The 26367-nt window shown below is 38.9% G+C and overlaps 1 protein-coding gene across 1 annotated transcript in view; it reads left to right on the top strand.

Annotated features, from left to right (window-relative positions):
- Positions 1–26367, top strand: part of LOC102837087 (ADAMTS-like protein 1-like) — a 262124-nt gene that overhangs the window by 235121 nt on the left and 636 nt on the right. The window contains exons 9-12 of the mRNA XM_006864474.1: positions 3701–3839; positions 18222–18272; positions 22995–23199; positions 24483–24630. Of these exons, the coding sequence (XP_006864536.1) occupies positions 3701–3839; positions 18222–18272; positions 22995–23199; positions 24483–24630 (543 nt within the window). The remainder of the gene's footprint in view (positions 1–3700; positions 3840–18221; positions 18273–22994; positions 23200–24482; positions 24631–26367) is intronic.

Genomic DNA, 26367 nt, shown 5'->3' with positions numbered 1-26367 from the left:
CATTGTAAGCATTTCAGTAGAACAGTGCTTGTAAGTTTCCCTATCTGTTCTGAATAGAAAATGGCTTTGCTCGAATGTAAACTGTTAGTTGTTTTGATGTTTTATGGGAATATATGATTTTTATATTCCTTCTAATGAGTAACACAGCAAAGTGTTTCACAGAAATAAATCTACAGAAATAAATTGTTAGTATTTTTTTTCCTTTTAAATGAAAACCATACTTTGGGAGAAGAAGCAACTCAATTATGTATCTGCCCACTCTGCCAGTTTCACATAGAGCTGCTGTTGGAATATAATTTCAATAACCTTGATAATGACTTGCTATATAATCAGGCAACTGATGTTAAATTCATATAGAGTCAACCCTTTTGGGCCTCATGTTCCTCACAGCCAAGTGAAAAAGTAAAACCATCAGTGGTTCCAAACCTTTGTAATTACTGAATCCTTTCTTAAAAGGAAACCTTGCTAGGAAGCTCAGAAAATAGGAAAATAGTTCTAACTCAGATGTGAGGGATGTGTGCAGGGCCCACAGTGTGGAAATTTCTGAAGAAATTGACTCTAACTTCGTTCTTAGACTTCTGGTTTCAGATATGATTCCTAGGCCATTCTGGTAAATTTACATGATGGTGATGTAGTTGGGTGCTGTTGAGTCGGTTCTGACTCATAGCAACCTCACAGGATAAAACATGGCCTGGGCCTGGGCCTGTTGTTGTGTTTGAGCCCAGCATGGCAGCTACTGTGTCAACCCATTTTTGTTGAGGGTCTTCCTCTGTTTTGTGAACCATCTGTTTTACCAAGAAAATGTCCTTCTCCAGGGACTTGACCCTCTTGATTACATGACCAAAGTCCATGAGACAAAGTCTCACCAACCTCACTTCTAAGGAATAATTTCAGCTGTACTTCTTCTAAGACAGATTTGTTTATTCTTTTGGAAGTCCATGTATATTCAATATTCTTTGTCACCATAATTGAGATATGTCAACCTTATTCGGTTTTCTTTCAGTTTTCTTGATTCATTTTTCAACTTTCACATGCATATGAAATGAGTGAAAGTACCATGGCTTTGTTTGTTGTTGTTGAGTGTTGTCCTATCAATTTTAACTCTATAGGACAGAGTAGGGAATCCTAGAATGATGCTGTAAAATAAGCACTGGACTACTAGCCACAAGGTAAGCAGTTCAAACCTACCATTTGTTCCTGGACAACCCTACACAGGGTCACTGTGGATTGGAATCAACTCAGTGGCGCTCGATAACAACAACAGAACAGGGTAGAACTGCCCTGTAAGGTTTCCTAGGCTTCACTGGGTGGGTTTGAACTATCAAACTTTCAGTTAACAGCCAGGTGCCTAACTAGTATGCAACGAAGGTTCCTATGCTTAGTCTTCAAGGTGACTTTTTTTTTTTTTTATTCTTAACACTTTAAAGAGGTCTTTTACAACAGATGGATATTCTTACATACCTTGGAAGTTCTTAGAAAACGTGATTCTAAGGAACTATTTGGAGTCCTGGTGTGGCGCTGTGGGTTAATGCACCGGACTGTAAAGTCAGTTTGAATCCCAAGGTTGGCGGTTTAAGCTCACCAGCCGCTCCTTGAAAACCCTATACAGGATTGTTATGAGTCGGAACTGGCTCAATGGCACTTAACAACAACAACAACAACAAGGAGCTATTTGCTTCATTTTACTTGTAAACTTTTCATTTCACACAGTTTGTAACCTCTTCAAAGCAATCTTTTTAGACTGCCAAATTATGATTTTTGAAAACCCATAATCTCAGATTTAAAGTTTGCTTATTATTTGTGCCTACATTTTATAACATGATAAATGCTGTCTTTGAGCAGAAATTATTGTATAGAAAAATATAGAATTATTGGCTTGTCATACAATTGTCTGTTTTAGAATAGAATAGAATAAGAAAATAAAGGTGCAATGTTTGTCCATAGTAAAAGTTTGCTTCTTGTTTTTCTTGTAAATGGATTTAATAGAACCCGTGTTCTTAGCCATTACCTTTATTACTTTCCATGCTTTTCATTTTTACCATAAAATTTGTAGGTTTTGTTGTTGTTGTTGTTATTGTTTTAAGGTCTTTAATGAACAATTGATTTTCATGGGTGGGCTGAGAACACAGCCTTAAGGCAGGAAATCTGAGTGAAAATCTCCTTCTGATTTCCTGAACTCTTGTACAAGTCCTTAATTCTCTCTACGTCTTGTTTTCTAATAAATATTTGCTGTTGTTGTTCAAAGTCATCAAGTCGTTTCCAACTCATATTGACCCTTTATAGGGTTTCTGAGGAGCCGCTGGTGAATTTGAACCACCAGCCTTGCAGTTCAAATGGACCTTGCAGTCCAGTGCAGTATCCTACAGCGCTACACCAGGACTCTGTATGTCTGTATTTAGCAATGAGATAATAGTACTCGGCTACCTTCCAGGGAATGAATGGCAGGAGGGGCTCTAGGTTAGAATGATACAAACACCTTTATGTAAACAACAACAACAAATTCTCCATGTACATTTTTTTTTGCCCCAAGAATGTAAGGGAACCTAACTTGGAATCCACAGAACAGTGAAGCAGCAGGGAGGAAAGGTAAAACATGGAATGAAGTATGGCACAGTGGTATTTTATTTTTAAAGAGGCTCAATGTGGAAATGGATGTCTGACAGCTAGGAAATTGGTTAGAGATTTCATTTAAAGAAAAATAATAAAGGAATGAGGGTGAAGAAAAAAAAAAGTCACATTACAGAATTTTCTTTAGTTCTGGAAAGTAACTTGGGGTTCATGACAGCTAGTACTGATGTCTTAAGTTTTCCATTTATTCAACTCACTCCGTTCAGGTTAAATTTAGGCAAAAAGTAGCAACTGGCAGGATTTGATCTTGGGTTGTATCACATTGACCCCCATGAGCCAAGGGGATACAATGTTAAAGATTTAAAGGAGTGGAGGGATTTATTCTCTCATGCCCAAGGTACCAGAGTGTCAGTTTAGTATCCTTCCATAAAATGGTTGGTAAGTAAGTAAATACTGATGATCTTTGTTGGATGCAGAATTCTGTGGTAGGTGTTTGTTGTTGTTGTTGAGTGCCATTAAGTCAGTTCCCATTTCTAGTGGCCCTGTATAGAGTTTCTGAGGAGCAGCTGGTGGGTTTGAATTACCAACCTTGTGATTAACAGTCCACTGCTGATCCTCCAGCACCACACTGGGAGAAGTAGGTGTTTAGAATATAAGAAAGAAATCAAAAGAACCTAAATTCTTACACAATATCCCATAATCTAGCTATGCCTTTATGTAGTTCAAGTCCTAGTATATAATTTGATTATTAAATTTTGAGTAGCTTATTTAAGGAGTAAAAGCACAGTATTTGAGATCTGCAAAAATTTGGAAGCCTTCCAATTACAAAGTGTGTGCATTTTAACTGGAAAATGACCAGACATTTGAGAAGAAGTTTCATTAATTTGAGATGGTCTAAATGCATATAAGGAGTCCTGGTGTGGCACTGTGGGTTAATGTGCCAGACTGCAAAGCCGTTTGAACTGCAAAGTCAGTGGTTCATGCTCACCAGTTGTTCCTTCGAAACCCTATACAGGGTCACTATGGGTCGGAACCAACTCAACAGCACTTAACAACAACAACAAACGCATATAAAGAAGTGTCATGCATTGACATGTGTGCTTATACTTGCCTGGGTGGTTTGGTATTACAGGTTACCAGCTGACTTCCGCTGAGTGTTATGACCTTCGGAGCAACCGTATGGTTGCTGATCAGTACTGTCACTATTACCCAGAGAACGTCAAACCCAAACCCAAGCTTCAGGAATGCAACTTGGATCCTTGTCCTGCCAGGTCAGTCAGACTTACTGGTTCCTTTATTATAGATATAAGCCAAGTTCCAAATAAGCTTTCTAGATGAAAATTGTAAAGTTGACATTAAAAATAAAATTAAAAAGAAGTAACTATTGCTGCCCAATGTTCATTCCTAATCACGGTACTAGTACCTGTGCCCTGGCTTTTCCGCTATATGATACCATGTCAGTGTCTACATATTTTTCTCTCATTTGTCAAGCACCAAATGAAACACTTTTCAAAGTCATTTTTCTTCTTCCTTTTCACTCTGGTTATTTCATTCTGTCCTTAACAAAGCACAAGCAGCGAACTACTCCTGCATTTATCAAATGTATTAGTACAGTGTGTGTTCTCAAGAGCCCTCTCATTTTAGCTCTGTCATCTCATCAGTGACATGATCAGGACAGACAATATTTTAGGGTCACAGAGGACCCATTCTAGCCTGTAGGGGTTCTGCATTGATTGAATAGCATCAAAACCAGTCTAGAATAGTCCTGCTACATTTGAACAAGCACAGCCTTTGTTCAAGAGACAGCAGGACTACTTTCCAATAGTCAGATTTTTTGTAAAGATCTTTTTAATTAGGAGTTTTAAAAAGATGCTTTCACACGTCATTGCTTGCTTTTTGGAAAGCATAATTGGCCCTTAGATTGCAGGATCAAGAACCAGGCTGACGAATGACAGGTTTCAGAAGATGACTAGTGATGGAAGTGCAGGCCAAGATCTTTCTCATGTGCATAACACTTGCCTTTGTAGTCACACTACTTCTGGGAAATCTCTTTAGTTGTTCACTTACTCATCTTCAACTTGTAAGAGGGTAGCAAAGAACTTATGCACAGATTCATGAAGAACCAAAAGAGAAAGAATCCTTTTCCATACTTACTGAATTTCTGAAGAAGACCTCAATGTTATATGTTAAAGCCACAGAATACTACTTACATATGCAGAAAAAGCATCCCTTTGAACAGTTAAAATATTCAATGAGCAATATAGGTACAGATCCTTCTATCTTTTCATAGTAAGCAGTGCATTATTAGTTTTGGGTTTTATGCTTTTGCCTTTTACACTTTTATGTTCTTACACTCTCTCTGCCTTACATTCCTGATTCTAAATGCCACGTGTGGTATGAAATTGCTCTTACTAATTAAGTCATAGGAACCATATTCCTAACTCATTTTTGGACTCAGAATAACAGGTTTTCTTAAAGAAATAGAAAGAATAGATACCTTATTACAACAAAACTTAAATGAAGTATAATTTAGCTTCCTATTATCCCCCAGAATATTGTTTATTAAAAATTGAGTTCATGTAAAGCTGAATGAGGTATTAAATTTTTGCAGGTTTGTTTTATTTTGGAAATAAAAAGTTTAGAGTATTTTTAGCCAAGATAACTAGCCCATGCAATTCAGCCCGATTTGATATGTGCTTTACTCATTTATGTAATCTTATCCTTTTACCTAAGGAGCTCTGGTAGCGTAGTGGTTACGAATCGGGCTGCGAACCTCAAGGTTAGCAGTTGAAAACTACCAGCTGTTCCACGGAAGAAAGAATTACAGCCTCGGAAGCCCTGTATAGGGTCGCTATGGGTCGGACCCGACTCCATGGCACATAGCCACCACCACCATCCTTTTACCTATGACAGAAAGACCAGCAGGTGAAAGACAGAGTTATCCTGATTCAGACAGGTTACCACAGCCATAGAATTTGAGAGTCTTATATACACTTCCATGAAAATCTGTGTGTGTGTCTAGGAGAAATAAAGGATTCATTTGTCAAAACTCCATAAACTGTTTCTCCCAACTAGAAAGAAATAACTGTGGAAGACGGTTTTGAAAGAAAACATTTTGTTAATTTAATTTTAAGAAAATATTTAATAACCAGGAAGAAAATTGTGAAGGCCTCTAATTTTTATCTAAGTAGTCCTGGAAGCATAGTGGTTTACCATCTGGACTGTTAACCACAAGTTCAGAAGTTCAAATCCATGAGGCAGTTTGCAGGAGAAAGATGAGGCTTTTTGCTTCCATGAAGATTTACAGCCTTGGAAACCCTATACAGGGTCGCACTGAGTCAAAAACAATTTAACAGCTCACAACCATCACCACCACCAATTTTATCCACTCGTTCAGCTCAGTTGGAATAACATTTTTGCCTAATTTTCATTATCCCAAAGCAAAAAGGCATTCTCCATCCAGAGAAGTCTGCCTGTGCAATTTAGGCTTTTTCTATGCCCTGTGTTATTTTTTCAAATCTAATATGGCACAATGTATAAATGTTAGGACAGGTGGCTCTGTAGAAAGAAGAAAAGTAGGAAAGGGAAAGAGAAAAACAAGTTAGAGGCAAATGTCAGGAAGCTGCTCTTTTATTGAAGAGGTAATTAGACAAAGCTGTAAAAATTAAGGCTTAACCACTAGGAAATTTTTAGGGACAAAATGCTTTAGGAGATCCTCTGCTCTGAGGCTCAGCTACTTCAGGGTTGCTGTGCGGTTCATTAAACTCATCTGTAGCCCCGGGATTCTCCCTTGATTTCAGAGCTAATTTGTTTTCTGAAATCAAAGGAGAATCAGCAATAATTGCCCAAATAAAGTAGGTAGAAGTGTCTCTGTAACCTAGCTCTGCCTTCACATTGTTGTTGTTGTTGTTAAGTGCCGTTAAGTCAGTTCAGACTGTATATGGTTCCCAAAACTGTAAATCTTTACAGAAGCAAAATACCTCTTCTTTCTTTCATGGACTTGCTGGTGGGTTTGAACTGCCAACCTGTGGTTAGCAGTCCAGTGCTTATCCTACAGTGCCACCAGTGCTGGGAAATCATAATAAAATTAATAGTGATGCATTGACATTAAACTGGGTCTTTTGTGTTTAAAATTAGAAATGCCTGAAAGAGAAGAAACAGAGGTTCTTTGTACTGGTAAAGTTACTTTTTTTTTTTTTTTTCAAAATAAATTTATCATCTAGCCATTGGGATCCTTCCTTGTTCATTCTCTCTTATCAGAATGGGAGTTTTTGCCTTCAGAGTCCTAGTGTGGCGCTCAGAATAATGAACCACAAGATCAGCAATTCAAACACACCTATGCAGGGTCACTATGAGTCTGAAACAACTCCACTGCACTTGACAACAATATATATAAATCAGATTTCTGGTGTGGCACTGTAGGATAAGGATTGGACTGCAAACCATAAGGTGAGCAGTTTAGACCCACCATTTGCTCCTTGGAAACCCTATACAGGCTCGCTATGAGTCGAAACCGAGTCGACGGCACTTGACAACAACATATATAATTTTAAAAGCAAAATTCCATGCAAGATAACCAAGTTTATCCTCTTCAAAAGAGCAAAGCATATGGACGGCAGAGAGCACTAAATAATGATATCTATAGCTTTAATTTTAGCACTTTGCCTCTGTGAACCTTGGTTTTCTCATCGACAGAATGGGAGCAGGGAGGTTGTTGCGTTACATTAGTGGTTGATGCTAGTTAGTGGCCAATACACTGTCAATGTGCTCACAGAGCCTGCTGTTCTACAGAGGTGTTCCATTGAATTTCACTTTATTTATTTTGAAGTATTTTAACACCATTATTCACAAAAAAGGTATTCAAATATATGAAACAACTCATTTTAACTTATTCAAGAGAAGTTGTAAACATACTCATAACAATTATAAAAATGCTATACTACCAATGTAAATACATTTTGTGTAAGCCTCATAATTTCTTGCTTTGTCTGCTTAACTGTCAAATAAGTACTTCAAAATTGGCAAGGTGAGCTGTAAAATCTGTTACCATTTGTAAATACTGCTCTGTGATAATACACAGTCCCTCAATTTTCAGCCAAATAACAGAAAAGTCTATAAGGTGAACAGTAGCACTGGGGATGCACATACTCCTTAGAATAATCAATTAATAATTTGAAACCCAAAGGGTAGTGTTTGCCCAAGTACAAAGTTGCGTACAAAGAAAGGGGTTGGCAAGAAGGAGGAATTGAAATGGGAAATGGGGATGAAGTTGGTTAAGTGTAAATATCACAATGACATGAAACAATATATATATGAATTATTCCGTGGGAAACTGATTTGCCCAATTCACACACAAAAAAAAAAAACTTAAAAAAAAGAAAAAAGAATTGAAAAACCATTAGCTATTGTTACTGATACCTCATTTTTCTGTTTCCCAAAATAGCCTCAGTGTTCTCATTTATTTGCTTTATGATAAGTACAATAAATACTACGCATTTGAAATATGAAATTCAAATTTAAATAGTATCCTAATTGAATCAGGCTGCTAACCTCTGAGTTAGCAGTGCGAAATTAGCAGCTGTTCTGTGGGAGAAAGATGAGGCTTTCTGCTCCCATAAAGATTTACAGCCTCGGAAACCCTGTGCAGGGTCGCTATGAGTCAGAAGCAACTCCAAGGTACATAACCACCGTCACCAGTATAAGTTTGGGGAGCACGGTGGCGCTATAGGATAAGCACTGAACTGTGAACCACAAGGTTAGTGGTTTAAGCCCACCAGCCACTCTGCAGGAGAAAGATAAGGTTTTCTGCTCCAGCAAAGATTCACAGCCTTGGAAACCCTGTCCAGAGTCACTGTGAGTCAGAACTGGCTTGACGGTACTTAACAAGGAGCTCTGGTAGCGTAGTGGTTACGAATCGGGCTGTGAACCGCAAGGTCAGCAGTTCGAAACTACCAGCTGTTCCGCGGGAGAAAGATGAGGCTTTCTGTTTCCAAATCCTCGGAAGCCCTGTACAGGGTCGCTATGAGTCAGAACTGACTCGACGGCACTTAACAACAACTATCATTTTTTACATATTATAAAGGCTTTCAATGTCCCAAACTAAACCACTACTTATTCTTGTGTTTGTAATCCTTCCAGCTTGCATCTCATGTATAGTAAGGATCAGTTATTATTTTATTTTGAACAACTCCCTAAATGCATGAACAACTTGTGGCGACTCTGCTATATCAAAACTGGGACCTGGGAGAGGCCCGGGAAAGCAGTGGTATTGGGGAATCTCTGAAATATCTCACTCCTCATCATCTGTCCATTTATGGATTCCCTTTCTTCTTCTGAATTCCCCTTCATCCTTTCCATACCTCATTTTTGTTGTTGTTCCTTTGTTTTCACTCTCATTGTTTCCCTTTTTTCCCCTTTTTCCCCTTTTTTATGCTCACCAACAACACCCACTGACTTCATGATTATGGAGTAGTCATCTGGTAGTATCTTTTCAAAATAATCTGTATAGGTTTTTGTTCCTGATTCCACATGCTAATTTCAAAATGTTGTTAATCAAAAGGCTACAATGACAATCATAAAAATCACTAATAATATTCCATATCCATAAATAACCACTGTTACCACTGTAGATGCATTTCTTTGCAGTCTTGCCTATAACTGTTGTTGTTGTTGTTAAGTGCTGTAAAGTTGGTTCTGACTTATAGTGACCCTGTATAAGGCTTCCAAGGAGCAGTTGGTGAGTTTAAGCCACTGACCTTGTGGTTCAAGCCTACATTGCGGTCCGGTGCTTTATTCCACAGTTCCTGTAACTAGTGACAGATAAACCCATAAACTGTGTACAGTAGACACTTAGAACTCAGTACCGTAGCATTTTTGCTTTCCTTTCAAGCCGGGGTGCCCATGGCACATAATGACTTGTCATTTTTCTGGGGCAGGAGTTTGACTCACCTGTACAAGATCAGTAATTAAGCATAGATAGATAGCCAGCAAGTTCGTCCAAAAGGACTCTGTGGCTCCCTGTTTGTATCTTTTATGCAGTGATTGGTGTGTACTGATAAAATACTTTGTTTCTTAGCCAAAAGTGGGCTCAGAAAGGAAGCTAAAATTTAATGCTTATGATAAAAGTGAAGACAAAGTGAAGTCTAAAAAAGGTGATGACATTTAGGTAGAATTAAGAATGCTTCTCATTGATCCGAGCTATGACATCACTAACCCCAGCATATATGCTCGGCGCAGGGTGCATTCTGTGTTCTGGTGGTAGTCTCAGCTTGGGCATTTCCAGTAACTAATGAGTACGTAGTTAAAACAACCACCATAAAAATCCCATTCCCACCTTTACACATTGTTCATGAAGAGTTAAAATTCTGACACTTTTCAGAATATGCCATATATCATTAGAAACTCATTTATAACTCAGTTACCATGACAATTTATCTAATAAAGCCTGCTCATTATTAATAATTATGATCACTTCTTATATTTCATACTTTATAAAAGTACACCGATTTATGCAATTCTTATCATTAAATTATGTGTTACTAAGGCAGGTACTGTTACTACGCTCATTCTTGACCTCACCTCTCATTGTGTAGCCCTGGGACATTACTAGTTCAGTAACTTCTATACTCAACCCTCGAGGCTTGACACCTGCTGTGACACCTGGTAATGTTGGTTTAACTGCATGGTCAGGGGTTCAAATTCGCCTGCCACTCCTTGGAAACCCTATACAGGGTCGCTATGATTCAGAACCAACTCCATGGCACTTAACCACAACAAAAATGAATGTCCCATGGCTGCCATAGAGTAGCTGTGAGGATTGAATGAGATGATGCTGTAACAAATGTCAACTCTCATTATTAAAGTGCAACCCCAAACAGGTCAAATGACTCATCCAATATCACTCGTATGGGAAGTCTACAAAGTGCTTCCACACTCATTTGTATCTTATGATCCATAGGAGGTTAGCAGGGCAGAGATTTTCATCTGTATTTTGCAGATAAAGTTCACTTTCCCCAAGTTAGAAAGGCAAAAGAAAGAACTAGTGTGTGGTTCTTAATGCTTCCAGATCTAGAGAATCTTGCATTCTGTGTGAACGCAGGCAGCCTGATCCCCAAGCAGCATTCAGATCATCATTCCCAGAGTCAGCGCTGTTATACTTGTTCCTTCAGCAACCTGTGAGATCTGGTTCAGACCCAACCTAGATTCCCACAGCCAGTACATTACTGCTAACCTTACCATTGTAGAGTTTGGTGCCCTGGATCTTTTAATTGACCATGCCATGGTGAAGCAAGCATCTTTAATAAAAGTATAAATACTGATTTTGAGTTAAAGCAAACAGTGACTTAGGACAATACAGGAAGAGGCATAAAACCCAGACAGTTCGCATTTTTAGGTTTGTGGGAAATGCTAGCCCTACTTCTTCAGAAATCACTGAAATTAGTAGCAAGAATAGTTAAACCACAGAAATATAGATGTGAGCAAAGTTTAATATTTTGGAACAAAATGATCAAAACCTCTCCAGTTGTTATTATTAAAGTAGAAATGAACTTGTGTCTAAAAAACTTTTTTAGGTGTGGTTCTAGTGTGGCCCAAATAAATGAATGTTTTAAAAAAGCAAACAGAAAACTCATTCTGTTTACAGAATATCTTGGCATTTGTTAAATCCCATCCTGCCTCTTTAAATAATAGAGTAACCTGCTGTGTTTTTCAAACTCATCAAATGTTAGAGTCAGAGAGACTTTGAGATGATCATTTCATTTAGGGGTTTTTAAGTTGTGGTCCACAGAGTTCTAAGTTCTGCCCTTAGAACTGCTAGAAAGGGACAGCAAAGATAGAATTTGCTGGGATTGGTTTTCAGCTGTGGCACTGTGGGTTAATGTGCTGGACTGCAAAGTCACTTTGAATGGTAAGGTCAGCAGTTCAAGCACACCAGCTGCTCCTCAGAAACCCTATACAGGGTTGCTGTGGGTCAGAACTGACTAAACAGCACTTAACAACATCAACAACATTCTTAATTCATCTTAGAATTACTGATCTCATCCCATACTTAGATTTGGCAGACCAAAGCAGAGGTTCCGATGTAACAAACTCAAGGTCACACAGATAAAAAGAGGCAGAGAGGAAAATTGGCTTTCCATCTCCTAACAGCGCAAATGTCCTTTCTTCATTATGCTATGCTTCTTTGTGCTCTGCCAGTCAGGTAATACCACATTTGTCCAACTTTTTATCACCTCTCTCCTGCTCCATTCTCTAAGGTTGCTTAGAGAGGCGTTGGTCTTTTGCCCTGAAATTGTCAGGAGAACATGGAGAGAACCATTTCTATGCCAACACTCCTTCCATCACCCATAATTTTACTCATTTTTGTCATTGGGTAACCTGTGCCAGGTTTTGTGCTTGGTGCTATGGGGAAGCCAAAAATGAATCGAACTAGAGTAGGAGGCTTACCCCTGCCCATGTGTGCTGATGTCACCTTTCAAAGCATCAGGACATCTGGTAGACTTATAAGACAAAGAAAATTCAAAAGAAAAACTTTCCTTTCTGTATCTTGGAGATTCTCAATGGAAGAGATCCAGAGTCAAGCCAAGCAGGCTAGATGCACAGTCACCATTAAGCTGCCCTTTCTTTGCCTCTGCTTACCTACTTACTCCTGCCTGCCCAAACCACCTTCCTAAACTGCCAAACCATTGTCCAAGACAGCTGCTCTCTCACAAAGACAGCAGAGCTGGAGAAAGGAATGTGATGGGGGTTAAGGTATGTGTACAGTGAGCTTCAGTTTGGAGTTTCTTTCCCTCCTTTTCATATTTTATAACCTTGGGGATTTTTTGAGTTGTTGGTTTTCCTCTTAATATTATTTTAATTCTCAGTGGTACTTATATTGCTTTTCACACCAATGACATGATTTCATTTCAAGACTTAGTATACTGATTGCCTATGAGCAGGGCATTGTGCTAAGGGATGTAGTAAAGAACCAATATGCATTCTGCCTCTTGATGTTAAACTAAAGAGAAATGTGTACATAGTTAGAAGTTATTACATAGGTAAAAGTTATGACAAGAAGTTAAAATGGTATGGGTGTTTGGAAGAGGGGTGAGAATTTCTGGCTAGATGATGAGAGAGAAAAGAAGGAAAGACTTTAGAGAGGTAGGGAGTCTGGTAGAACTGTGGACTAAGAATTGGACTGCTAACCATCAGGTCTGTGGTTCAAGTCCATAGGAAAAAGATGAGACAGTCTGTCCCCATCAAGATTTACAGCTTCAGAAACACTATGGAACAGTTCTGTGCTATCCTCCCGAGACCTGTGAGTAAGAGTTGATGGGAGTGGGTTGGGTTGGGTTCCAGAGAGGTAGCTCTTGATTCAGATTTTACCTAGGCATTATGGCGCCACCTAAGAGTTGGAAAACAGAATAGGACACATTGCTTTGATAGCACTGGGTAGGTGGGGTTGGGGGAGACAAAAGCTATTGGCAGAGAGACCTCTGCAGAAGGTCCCAAACTTGAGTCAGGAGGAGATCTATCTGGTTGACATTGTTGTTGCTGAGGTGGCAACTGGTAGAACTGAGTGTCTGTAGGGAATAAGGAAAACAGAAGCAAGATGGTCCCATGGTATCCATGCAGCTGGGAAGGATGGGAGAATGGCAGTGCCCTGGGCAGTCATTTGATCACAGGAGAAGAAGCAATTTGTGGGGAAAGAAAATGAATTGTCAGTGACCCACTGAACTGGAATAACCTAGTGTATATCCAGCTGTGAGGTATCAGAAATGAGGATTTGCAAGTCAGGAAAAGAGAGATTCACTTAGACAAGACAGAACTATGAAAGGGGCTCTTTATGTTTCATTTCTATGACCACACACAAACACAAAAATGAGGTGATCATGGAATTAGTTGCACTCAAATTTTTTCTTGTAGGGGAAGAGTTATCACAAAATGTAATTTTCACATTGGAGTCAGGTGCAGCCCGATTGGGACTTGATTTTTAGAGTTAGGGACATTCTTCTAGATTAGCATCCTAGATCATTTACTGCAAAGACTCAGAACTCTTTAAGTAACACAAAGGATTTGAAGAAGCAGCCTCATTTCATTCAGCTATATACTATTTCCAAATGTCTTAAGATTTTAAATTTGTCTTAACTATTGTGATTTCTTTGTAATTGTGAAAGGATACCTATTATAGAAAACTTCAGAAACAGAAAGACAAAATGAAGAAAGCAATATACTACAATATTGTTGTTGTTAAGTGCCATCAAATCGATTCCAACCCATAGCTACCCTGTAAAAGGTTTCCAAAGAGTGGCTGGTGAACTTGAACCACTGATTTTGCAGTTCAAATTAACTTTGCAGTCCAGCGCCACACCAGGACTACATACTATAATATAGTGTAATCAAAATATCAAAATTAACCAGTATTAATGTTAGGTCTTTTTCTAATACATAAGTGTCTGTTTACATGTATGTACATATATGTGTGTGTGTGTACACATATACACACAGGTACACATCTATACAGGCATACCTTAGAGATACTTGGGGCTTAGTTCCAGATCACCACAATAAAGCGAATGTCACAATAAGGCAAATCACATGGAGTTTTTGGTTTCCCGATGCATATATAAGAGCTATGTGTACACTGTACTGTCATCTATTATGTGTGCAAGAGCATTATGGAACCATTTGAACTATTGTAACAACGACTAAAATGTGAGGCAGAGACACAAAGTGAGCACATACTGATGGAAAAATGGCGCCAGTCAACTTGCTGAAAACAGGGTTGCCACAAAACCTCAGTTTGTAAAAATGCATTATCTGTGAAACACAATAAAATGAGATATAATAAAATGACACCTGGCTGTGTGTCTATTTAAAAACCTAGTAGTGTACATTACCTAAAAACATGCACATTTTCTTAGTATGAGGATCATACTGTTGGTTCTATTTTGTATTCATCGTTTTTTTTTTAGTTGACATTGCTTTTGAGCATCTTTCAATGTCAATAAAAATGATTCCTAAAGCTTCATTTTTATCTTCTGCATAGTGTTTCATTATAGGAGCATCACATATACACATTCTCCTGCCATTGAACAGTTAGTGAAGTCTGGTGCTTTGAAAGGATGCCTTTCTGCTACTTCTCAACTGACCCAAACCCCCACATTCCATTTCCTTCCTCTGGGGAGATCACTCCCTGCTCCTTACCTGCTTGTCTTCCCCCCACTTGCTCTGATGGTTGCAGTTTAGATGGAGTGTGGGTATGGTCAGGAGAATTAAGGCAATGAAGAGGAGCAGTTTTTCTCTTAAAACAACAGTTTCTTTTATCTTCCTTTTTTGTTTTGTTTTGTTTTTAATTATTATTTTTCTCCTTTGTGGTGCAGTGTTTAAGCACTCAATTGCTAACCAAAATGCTGGTGGTTCAAACACACCAGCAGGTCTTTGAAGAAAGATGTGGAAATCTACTTTCATTAAGATTATAGGCTTAGGAGACCTATAGAGCAGTTCTCCTTTGTCCTACAGAATCACTAAGTTAGAATCTACTCAACAGCGATGCATTTGACTTTTGGTTTTGGGGTCTTGGTTTGGTTTTGGTCTGCTTCCTTCATGACTCCCCACATATGCAAATGTATTTGCAAGACCGCATGCATGTACGCACACATACAAATAGAGATCTAAACATGGGAAGAATTGCCTAGTCTTTAAATGACACCCTTCTTCATCATTCGTTAAGATGTAGCATTTGCCAAAGAAGAAAACAAAATACCTTAAAGATTAGCAGTTAGGTTTAGGTGCAATTTCCTTCCCTTGTGTGACAGTGTAGTGAAAGGCAGGAGCTAGGCCATGAGCCCCAGGAGAGAGCAGGGCCCATGCACACACGTATGCATTAGTGGGACTGGACAGAGCACCATTGTCTTGGTATCTTTCTGTTTTCACAGGTGCCATAGGCTCATTTTATGAGTCTTCACCATGACCCAAGCCATAGAAAGACAAATATACCTGTAGTTTTACTGAAGCCAGGTTGAAAGCTCCTTGTTCAAATGAAAACCTCTTTTCTAAATCAGTCCAAAGCAAAACCCAACCTCTTGAATTCTCTGTAGCCCCTCTTTTTAATTTTCTCCTTCTCTTTTCATTTGTTCCTTCTATGTTTCTGTCTCCATTTAAAAAATATCATAAGCCGATAAATCAATTTACAGGGATCTGCATTAGTCCATTGCATTACTGAAGATGACAAGTTACAGGCATTAGATGTCAGGACAGAAGGCAATGATCCGTATTTTGGTGTTTAGGAACTGAGGTAAGCATTAGTAAAAATACAGTGTTCAGCTAGACTGTAACTTCATCATCAGCTTGACTTATTCCTCCATTAACTACTACAGATAATAGATGTATGTATAGAAAGAGCTTTGGAAAGCTGTTGTTGTTGTTGTTAAGTGCCGTTGAGTCATTTCCAACCCATAGTGACCCTGTATAGGGTTTCCAAGGAGCAGCTGGTGAGCTTGAACCACTGACCTTGCAGTTCAAATGACTTTGTAGTCTGATGCATTAGCCTACAGCGCCACACCAGGAGACTCCAAAAGTGTAAGTGAGCTTTCATTCACAGCCCTTCTGGTGGGTTCAAACTGCTGACCCTGAAAATCACAGGCCAACTCACAATCGATATGCTCCCAGAGGTTCCCTGTGATTGAAAGGTTAGCATTCTTTCACATGTACTTCTTAGCATTCCCTTGTTTACTAGATGTAAGAATTATTGGAAAGAGAACATATGATTCTAGCAAAAAGCCAAAGCAGCCATTCATGTTCAGTTGCTTGTCTGTGAGAAGAAGGCCAGAGAGAATAGAAAGTTTCTTTAATTCTAAATCAAGGAGCACCGTTTTCTTTCATGTTCATTTGATGTTTGTGGTGAGGAGCTGCAGAATTTTGATCAGGCAAGAGGCAACAGCCAGATTACTTACGGTAATAAACATACAAAACAAAAATTAATTCATACAAATAAGTACCCAAAAAATAGTCACATAAACTAAATAAGTAAATTAGTACTGTGATGTTTTGCCCTCATGGGAATGGAAATCCATCTTTGTAGCTTTGTTTCCCATTTTCTTTCGTGCAAATTTAATGATGTCATTACTCTTACCTTTGCTAATTTCTTCAACAACTACCCAGTCCTCTTTTTCCCTCCCTTCTTCTTCCTTATTTCTCATGTGTGGTCTCTTCTTATCTTTCCAGTACTCAGATATGTACCCAGCTGACATTTTCCCTTTGACTTTCTATCCCAAAACTTACATTTACTAGCCATTTAAAAAGAACATTCATATAAGGGGTTTCCAAAATTAGGTGAAAAAAATGGAATTCAAAACTAACGAAATTTTTCAATGAACTTCTTGTAGCTCCCTTTTATGTCTTTGATGAGAGAATGGGGGTAAAACTAATTTAACTTATTTAAATGTAAATATAAATATATTTATATTGAACATATACATATTCTATGAATATATACCCGTGCATCCCAGGGATACAGAAGAAAGAAGCATGGCTTCCTTATTCTCCCAGAAAGGAGCTACTGATGATTTGTCAGTTATACAATGAACATTTTCTGCCCATGCCCCTACTACTGCTCTGCTTCAGGGTGCCGTCTGTGTACTAACAACACAAGTGTTCAGTCCGCCTTCCACTCTTGATGGATGGTCTGTTGGGCTACTCATCTTATCAGACACATGAGTCCGACATTTTCCACAAGCCAGGGGACTAGGCCTTAGCAACTAGCCAATCTTACCAATTGGAGGTACCTCATATTAGAAAACAGAGAGGTAGGTAAATGTAGTTTATTGAGTCCTAAAGGTCTCTGGAGCCTTCTGCCTAACCTATAATATCATTAGTTATGGCTCCTTGCCTTCCAGTTTCAGTCTTTCAACCTCACAGGACTTCTCAGGGCGCTAGGTATCCTATCAGCCTCAACAGTCACACCTAACACCACAATAGTAGGTAACACTATGTAACATTTTATACACAAGATTTTTTTGGTGTGTATTATCTTATTTAACTCTACTACCATTGTTTTAGTAGGTTGCTTGTTGTTTTTGATACTTGCCTTCTATGTTCAAGAGTTTCTTCCTCCCCTTATAAAATACCCAAGTGGCTACTTTCCAGGTATTAGTAAAACCTTCAGATTTGCCAAGAAAAGAAAGCAATTTGCTAAGGCATCTTACACAGTGCTGTCAGTTCGCAGGGCCATAGCGGTGCTTAAATAGCTCTCTTTCATCAGAAGTGAGACAGTAACAGTAATTTCTTGGTGAGCATCTGGAAGTCACATTAATAATGATGATAATAATAATGACCTCATAGGATGTATAATTTGGGGAATTAAAGAGCATTTACAAGCTTATTGTGTCATATATAATAACGAGGTGCCAAGTTTTCTTGCCACCACCCTTTCTAGTGGTATTTCCGGCTTGGATCAAAAAAGCTAATTATACTAAATGGTGCAAAGAACTTGCCCATTCCTAATGCACATGCTAACATAAAGATATTGAATTGTTTTAGCCTTGCATTTCAGAGACAATTTATTCAATGTTGTTTTGCATTTGTATAAAAGAGTTTGTATAATGTAATCATTTAGTGTTTATTTTATTGTGTGTACCTTCTACTCAGAGGGTTGGCATTATTGTTCCTAACAGTGACGGATACAAGCAGATCATGCCTTATGACCTCTACCATCCCCTTCCTCGGTACGTAACTCAACCATCCTGATGCTAGAATGCTAGAATTCGTAGAGCCCTCTCCTGCTGCTGCTTTGTTTTTTTATTTTGTTTTATTTTTTAAGTTTCTGTGTTGTTGTATAAAACTAAAATAAGATGGTAGATAGTATGTTTTGCAATCCATCCTGGGCTCTGCTTTTGAATAATTTTGGCCTGCTCAGACTGTATGTTTGTCATTCAAAAACCACTTTAAGATAGGGTCATATTACATTGAAGTGGACACAGTAGTTCACTCTGATTAGATATAGTGTATGGGCTTATGTTTTGTCTTTCTTTCATTCCCTCTGTCCTTTTTTGTTTGCCCTGCAATCAGACCCTAGTCATTACGCACTGTTGCTAACTGTTAAACAAACACTGCCTCCAGTCTTGTCACAGTATCCATGGATGGGGAACTCCAGATGTGGCGTCACATGACATGTGGACTTTAACTAGTCTCTTATTCCAATGACATTATAATGAAGTCTAAAGTGTCTTCCTTTTTTTTCCATATGCTTGTTTAGGACACTTGGGAACATTTTTTTTTCCCCAAAAAACCATAAAGTTCCTTGTGCTAGATTTCTTTTTAGAAGTCTAATATTGTTTAAAGCTAGAAAAATAATGGAATTACTTCAGGAACTTTTTAAAGAATTTGTTCTCTTTATTAACATGTCCATAGGAAAACTGGAGAAGCTGAGAAATAGGCTAGCCAATGAGTATTACCTGCCGCATTGGAGGAAGCTTCGCAGGTAGCTGACCTTAGAGTGGGCATTGGGTAGCAGCGGTACTACGAGGCTTACTCTATTCTCTTTTCTCATTTGGTCCTCAGGGAGTTGGCCACAATTTAGAAACAAGGAATTGAGTCAGATCATGATTGCTTGGAATAATTCAAAATAATTTGCTGAAGCCCAAACTAAACCAAGCCCAGAAAATAATTTGTGAACTGGAAAATCAAGTAAAGCTTGATTGAAAATCTCCAAGCCCCTCATGAATTAGAATCCAAATAGACATCCTCTGAGGTCTAGTCCAGCTCCCCAGTGAGGTAGCATTCTCCCACTTCTGACCCAACAATGATACCCACACAGCTTGCTTTTAAGAGGGAGCACCAAGATGTTCATAGAAGATTCGAATGAAAAGATAATGGAATTTTTTCACAAACTTTTTGAAGTCCCCTCACATAATTCCACAATAGGCATATATGTACATTGTCAGTATACGTGTCCACACACATGTATGTTTACATATATATATTTGCATGTATAGGTATGTAATTCATATACATCACTGAGAGTTGTCATGCAGTCTCTACATAAATGCTTCCAGTGACAGCCAGGGATTTCCCTCTTCACCATTCTAATGACAGGATACAGAGAGGGGATTTGATGTGATATATACTTGAGCTTTCTTCTGAAGTTCTTCCTCTAACTGGTTACCTCATTAGTTAGTTCCTTTCCACTTTCCTAGGACTACTTTGATAAAGACAATAAATAGCTGTAAGATACTCTTGATATATCATTATGCTGGCTTGGTCCAGAGCCAAACTTATTTATTAAACTTCCCATTTGGAAAAAAAAAAAGTTGGAATGATAATATCCAAAGATTATTTTGACTGAACCAAGATGACATTTGCTTTCAATTTCTGTAACAGTAAAACTGCTATCCCTAGCTCACATATGGAGTCCTGGTGTGGCATTGTAGGATAAGCACTGGACTGCTAACAGCATGGGGATTGTTCAAACCCACCAAGCTCTCCTCCAAAACCCTATACAGGGTTGCCATGGATCAGAACCAATTCGACAGCACTTAATGACAACAACAGGACACATGTAGGAGGCATAGTGTCACAGTGGGCAAATGCTCAGCTGCTAACAAAAAGATGGGCAGTTTCAACCCACTAGCCACTCTTCGGGAGAAAGCAGTCAGCATCTGTAAAGATTCCAGCCTCGGAAGCCCTATGGATTGGCTCTACTCTGTCCTGAATGGTCAGTAGGAGTAGAAAATTGCTTCAGTGTAAGTGAGTTAGGACACATGTACCTGCTGTGTGAAGGTCACATATTTTAAAGTAAAGTCAGGTATCCAGTGGGAGGAGCATGAAGTTGTTGTTTTTCCTATGGTGACAGCTAGAGTTATTTCATATCTATGATCTCTCTTGTTTATATTTCTCTAGCATGTTTGATGTCTATCTTATGTATAACTGGATTTCTTATACATTGGGATTTTCCCAAATGCCTAAGTATATTGAAATGTATCTCTGTGGTGTTTGTTTGCACCATTTCTCTGTGTTCATATTTGGCAAGTTCATACATCACACTGAAAAAAGGCAATTATCAAATAAACACAGTGTTTCTGGCTTGTTGTACTTCTGTTATTGATCTCATTATAAAATTAGATGTTTCTACAAATATGTTGTCATTTTATAAGAAAAACTGAGCCTTGGAAAATTTAAATGGGTTTAAGACCACAAGTATAAATACAAAACTCAATTAATGAATTTTTAGTTTGGTCTTGACTGAAACACACCGGGATATACTATAAAAGTACAGTCTGATGAATTATCTTAATTCATGATGATAATTTTTCTGTATCTTCCTTAATTTTGAGAATATCTCCTACTCAAATTGAAGTATATATTATGTGTTTAAAAATGTAAAAGCCCAGGGCGTTGAACTGTGTAATATATGAGCTCATATCACTCCAGAATGAGCTCTTAGATGTGTAGTTTTTATTCCAGACGCTTCCCTGGTCACTTTGTTAAGATACCAACTGATGCCCTGTCTGATCCAACTATTGTCATATTTTCCTTAAAGCACCCAGACATATTTTGCTTAAAGATTCCCCATGATACAATTACTACACAAGTTTTCACATGCTAATTCCCCACTTAGAGAGCTGCAGTTGTTTGTATGCTGGAACCATGTCACAAGTTCTCAGAATAACATTAAAAACCTTTGTCTCTCTGATCACTTAACAGAATCGAGAAGGATGTTTGTTACTCTTTGTGAAATTTTCCTATGGGTCACGTTTAAGCATTGGAACAGAAATTAGTCCCTCTGTCTTCAGAAGAGTCAACATTAAAGACGTTAGAGTACCATCTAGAGTATGTCATCTTTCTCTGGCCTCCTAATTTTCTGGAAGGTTCAATGAGCATTCAAAAGTATTTTCCCACTTTGCTATCAGATCAAATTCAATTTGAATAAGGACCAACTTATTCAGCCTAACAGGCCTAGTATCTCTCTCCAGAGGGAAGCCAAGTGCCATGTAGGTAGACTAACAGAAATTGGTGTAGCCTTTTGGATGAGAAATTCTCTTTAGAATTTCTTCATTCTCTTGAAAAGGATCAGAAAGTCTACCAAGGAGTAGTCAAAGGACTTCATATTCATATGTGTCTCCTAGAGAAACCTGCATAGGAAAACTTCATATTTGGCAGCATGTTTAAGCTATTGGCAGTGGAGATAGCACTTTTTGCATAGATGTGAACAGTACAGGGATGACCCTCTGTAACTGAGAAACAGACCTCATGCAGAAGAGAAATCAAGCTCATCTATACATGAAGTTCTTATAAAATAATATCTGGATGGTATGACTGTCCCCATAGATTCTCAAGGCTGCAGTCTTTATGAAGCAGACTGCCACATCGTTCTTCTGCAGAAAGGTTGCTGGGCTCAAACCACTGACCTTTCAGTAGTAGTTGAGTGCTTACCCACTCCACTACCGGAGCTTCTTTCAAACAATTTTAAGTGGGTCAACTTGGTAGCATTTGGTTCTCCTTCATTGAAATGATATCTCTATAAGATATAATTTTAAGAGAAATGTTACATCCTTATCAATAAGCAGACTAAAAACCATCCTCATTTGGTCTCCACGTTTCTGCATTTAGAAATTTTGTATTCTCTAAGTCTGCAGAGAGAAGGGGAAGAATTGGGCTAGAAGATAGATATCTCTCTACCCTTGGTCCCAAATGATTCAGGGCTACAGAAAGTTTTGAAAGATCAGTGGGATTCTCTTCAATGTTATTGGCAATACCCTTGCTTAGCTGTATCTTTAAATTCAGACATCATGAGCTTTCCAGTCAAAACGAAACCTCTTCACAGTTCCCAGAGTTCTTTACTGGGAAAACTCTTAGTATCCTTCAACATCTGGGAAGAAATAGATAATGTCTGTGTTAACATTTCTTCTCCTCCAAATAAGGATAGGACTGTTTGGACCTCAGAATTGTGCCGAATCCATGTAGACCTACAGTTGATGGATAGAGTAGCAAGGGAGAAGGAGGGTTTTATTTTGAAATTTTATTAATTTCTCATTTAAGAACTATTCAACACTCAAGTAACAAAGGCATTGTGATTTAAAATTAGTAGTCCAGGTATAATTTTAGTCCTACTGTAGATATTTGATGAGTTAGTTCAAAACAAACAAAGGCTTGAAACTATAGGAAGCAGGACTCACTAGTCCTTTTTTTGAGTAGTTGCAGGCAGTATAGATACCCTTGTGGACAGCTCTCAGAAAGTAGCATCTGACATTTGTGTAGAGCTTCACAGTCTCTAGAGCCCTTTACCTCTGATGGCTCCTTCTCTCTTACTCATCAGCTTTAGGGAATAGATGACCTCTGGTTCTTGGTACCTGGCCTTCAGAACACTGGGAATGGGGTTGGTCTGAAGGTCACTGAGGAGGTGTGGCCATGTGCATGTCTGCCCTGATGACTCCGCCTTGCTTCTGTAGGTGGGAGGCCACCCCGTGGACCGCGTGCTCCTCCTCATGTGGGGGGGGCATCCAGAGCCGGGCAGTTTCCTGTGTGGAGGAGGACATCCAGGGGCATGTCACTTCAGTGGAAGAGTGGAAATGCATGTACACCCCTAAGATGCCCATCGTGCAGCCCTGCAACATTTTTGACTGCCCTAAATGGCTGGCACAGGAGTGGTCTCCGGTAACTGTGCCTTCTTTCTTTCTTAGTTAGGAGAGTAAGTCCACTCTTCCCTCTCAGCATCACAGCCCCACCTGATTCCCTATGCCACTCCTTGCTTCTCCCTTCGAGGTGTCTGGAAGCCTGTCAGGTTAGCTTCTGGGATACAGTGTCACCAATCAAACGTGACTGAGAACAAATGATGGCCAGAAAAAAGGTCTGTCATCAAGTTGTTTTAAGAAGCCTTTATCACGCCCCGGATTATGTTCTCGCCAATGGCAGCCTTTCCAGAGTAGCTGAGACCAAATGCCTAATCCCAAAGCTGTGAAAATTGCTGTAGTGATCGAGCACAGTAGACTCAAAGTTTGGCTTCATTGTTTTGTTTCTTATCCTCTGTCTACAGCCATAAAGGGCCTAAGTTGTATAAAATAAAACTTCCTATGTTGTCCCTTGGGGGGGCGGAAATGAATGAAATGAGAATAGCATTTCATCAAAATGGGGCTGAAGTATAGTCCTTAGAACAAACAAACAAAAATTCAAACAATTAGGGTAGTGGCTGCAATTCAACATAAAATGTGATTCTTGGTTTCCTCGCTGCTAATGCAAAAAGGGAAATGGCAAAGAAGATAAAGAAAGATGAGGGAATAAACCATGGTGCCTAGAGCCAGAGAGATGACAAGATATTCCTCACAGAGCCATGTGACTTGGTGGCAACTGTGGCATTTCTCTCTGTCTGGACTTGCTACCGGGCATGTAGAAGCTCTGGAGAGTCTGGCTACATCTGGCCATAAAGTCAATTCCATCAAATATAGTTGTGTTTTTGTGTTGAATTTCAGTAAGATCGATATATTTGGACCAACTCTGCTGCAATATAAATGAGTTACAATGATAATAAAAAATTAGGGCCTATGGGGGAACTACCATTTCTCATATTTTACGCATAACAAGTATTAGCAAAGTGAGTAAAGAAAAATTCCCTGCTAACAGTCAAAATTCAGGAGACATTGCCTAGTTTATTTTCTCCTTTTCAGTGCTTGGTTTGAGATTTCACACATAGTAGGTATTTAAGGATTACTGCCTGGCTGATCCAAAGTTAAGAATTTGAAAGTGATTGAATTGTCAGCCACCTCCCTCCCCAAGTAGCCAAACAGAACAAAGAGCCCATTACTGGGAAGAAATAGTACCAACCTGCCAGGAATCCTCAGATAAAAGACAGTGCAAAGGTATGAAAGATCTTAGCTGGGAAACGAAAAGAAGAAAACAAGGCTTTGCCTGTGAGTCTCCTCTCTTTTGCATTCTCTTTCCAGTGCACAGTGACATGTGGCCAGGGCCTCAGGTACCGTGTGGTCCTCTGCATTGACCATCGAGGGATGCACACAGGGGGCTGTAGCCCCAAAACAAAGCCCCACATAAAAGAGGAATGCATCGTACCCACTCCCTGCTATAAACCCAAAGGTAACTGGATGCGTGCTCCCTTGTGGGTCTCTTAATTGCCTGTATGTATTCAAGTTTGAAACGCCTTGAATTTTACTATATGTGTATAATAATATCTGTTGTTGTTGCTGTTGTTAAGTGCCATCAAGTCAGTTCCAATTCTGCATAGGGTTTCCAAGGAGTGGTTGGCAAGCTTGAACCACCAACCTTGCGATTAACAATCCAATGCTAATCATACAGCACCACACCAGAACTCATTTTTAGTATATATATATACTTTTATATCATTAATTAAAGTTTCATGATAACATTCACTCCATTTCCTCCAAGGGAAACCTACAGTATAATAATAAAATACATTGTAAATGATTTTCAGAATGAACTTTAATGATTTAAAATAAATACATTAAGAAAAAGTGGGAGCCACATCTAATATTCAAAATAGGAGGAGGTTTGTAAACCAGACTCTTTCTCCATTGGGGCAGCTTTTGGGTTTGAACCTCTGACCTTGTGGTTAGCAGCTCAACGTCTAAGCCACAGCACCACCAGGGTCCTTGACGTATAGTAAGTTTTCTATAAATGTTACCTTTTAGCTCTTGACTCTCGTTGTTGTTGTTGTTAAGTACCGTGGAGTCGGTTCCGACTCATAGTGACCCTGTACAGGGTTTCCGAGGCTATAAATCTTTACAGGAGCAGAATGCCTCATCTTTCTCTCGCAGAACTGCTGGTAGTTTTGAACTGCCGACCTTGAGGTTAGCAGCCCAATTCGTAACCACTACGCTACCAGAGCTCCAGTGACTCTCATTAGCATTCTCAAATATAAGATGCTGTGAGCCCTTAGTATACCTGACAGGTTTTATTACAAAGCTACGGTAAAGTATTGCAAGCCTATAATTAGTGCCAAAGTGGATGCTTTGTAACTGAAAGGCAGCTAGCTTGTACCATCAGTGATGGCTTCACTTGCGGAGTCATTTAGTTGGGAGAGGTGGGTTAGTTGTACAGTTAAGTCTGTATAGGTTCCATTGTTCTATATTCAAACTTTAGCAAAGCCTTTTGACTTTGACATTTTTGAATCTCTCATTCTACTTTTTTTTGTTTTGTTTTCTGACTATAAACAATTACCACATGTAGAATACAAGTAATGATACCCCTAACTTTAAAATTGCCAATTATGTATTAGTTCTGGCTTTACCAAGCTACTTCAGAGAACTAAAAGGAGGTTGTGGTTAACTATCAAGAATAGTATCTGGATTTTCACAGTTAAGTAGTGAGATCTGGCTCTCTAAACATCATTAAAATGCCATGTAATTGTATGGTGGGTGCAGAGATAGACATATCTCTTTTATCTTTGCAGTTGTATGCTGTAAACTGTGATTGAGCTTCACTGACTCATGCTTCAAAGGCAAATCTGGCTGTAAATGCCCCTAATAAACCTGTCAGAATGGAAATCTTGGCAGTTACTTCTGTCACATCAGTTCTAACCCCCCCTGTTTCTTTTGCTCCTCCACAAAAATTTCCAGGAAGCTGTTAGAAAGCTTGTTCTGAATTGTTTGGCCAAAGTTAGATAAGTAGGTGAAACAAATGAAATTATGAGTCTTGAGCCCCAAATTGCTCGTATTCCAAGTGTCAGTGAGCCAAGTTAGGGTGGTAGCAAATGAGTCCAATAGCTAAAGCCATGTTTTGTGAGCTTCACAGCATTTTGTTTAATTTTATATAATATAACATAGATCACACTTGGCCAAAAAGTAAAAGAAAAGC

The sequence above is a fragment of the Chrysochloris asiatica genome, unplaced genomic scaffold, assembly GCF_000296735.1.
Source record: "Chrysochloris asiatica unplaced genomic scaffold, ChrAsi1.0 scaffold00065, whole genome shotgun sequence".
Taxonomy (NCBI): domain Eukaryota; kingdom Metazoa; phylum Chordata; class Mammalia; order Afrosoricida; family Chrysochloridae; genus Chrysochloris; species Chrysochloris asiatica.
This window is presented reverse-complemented; position numbering and strand designations above follow the sequence as displayed.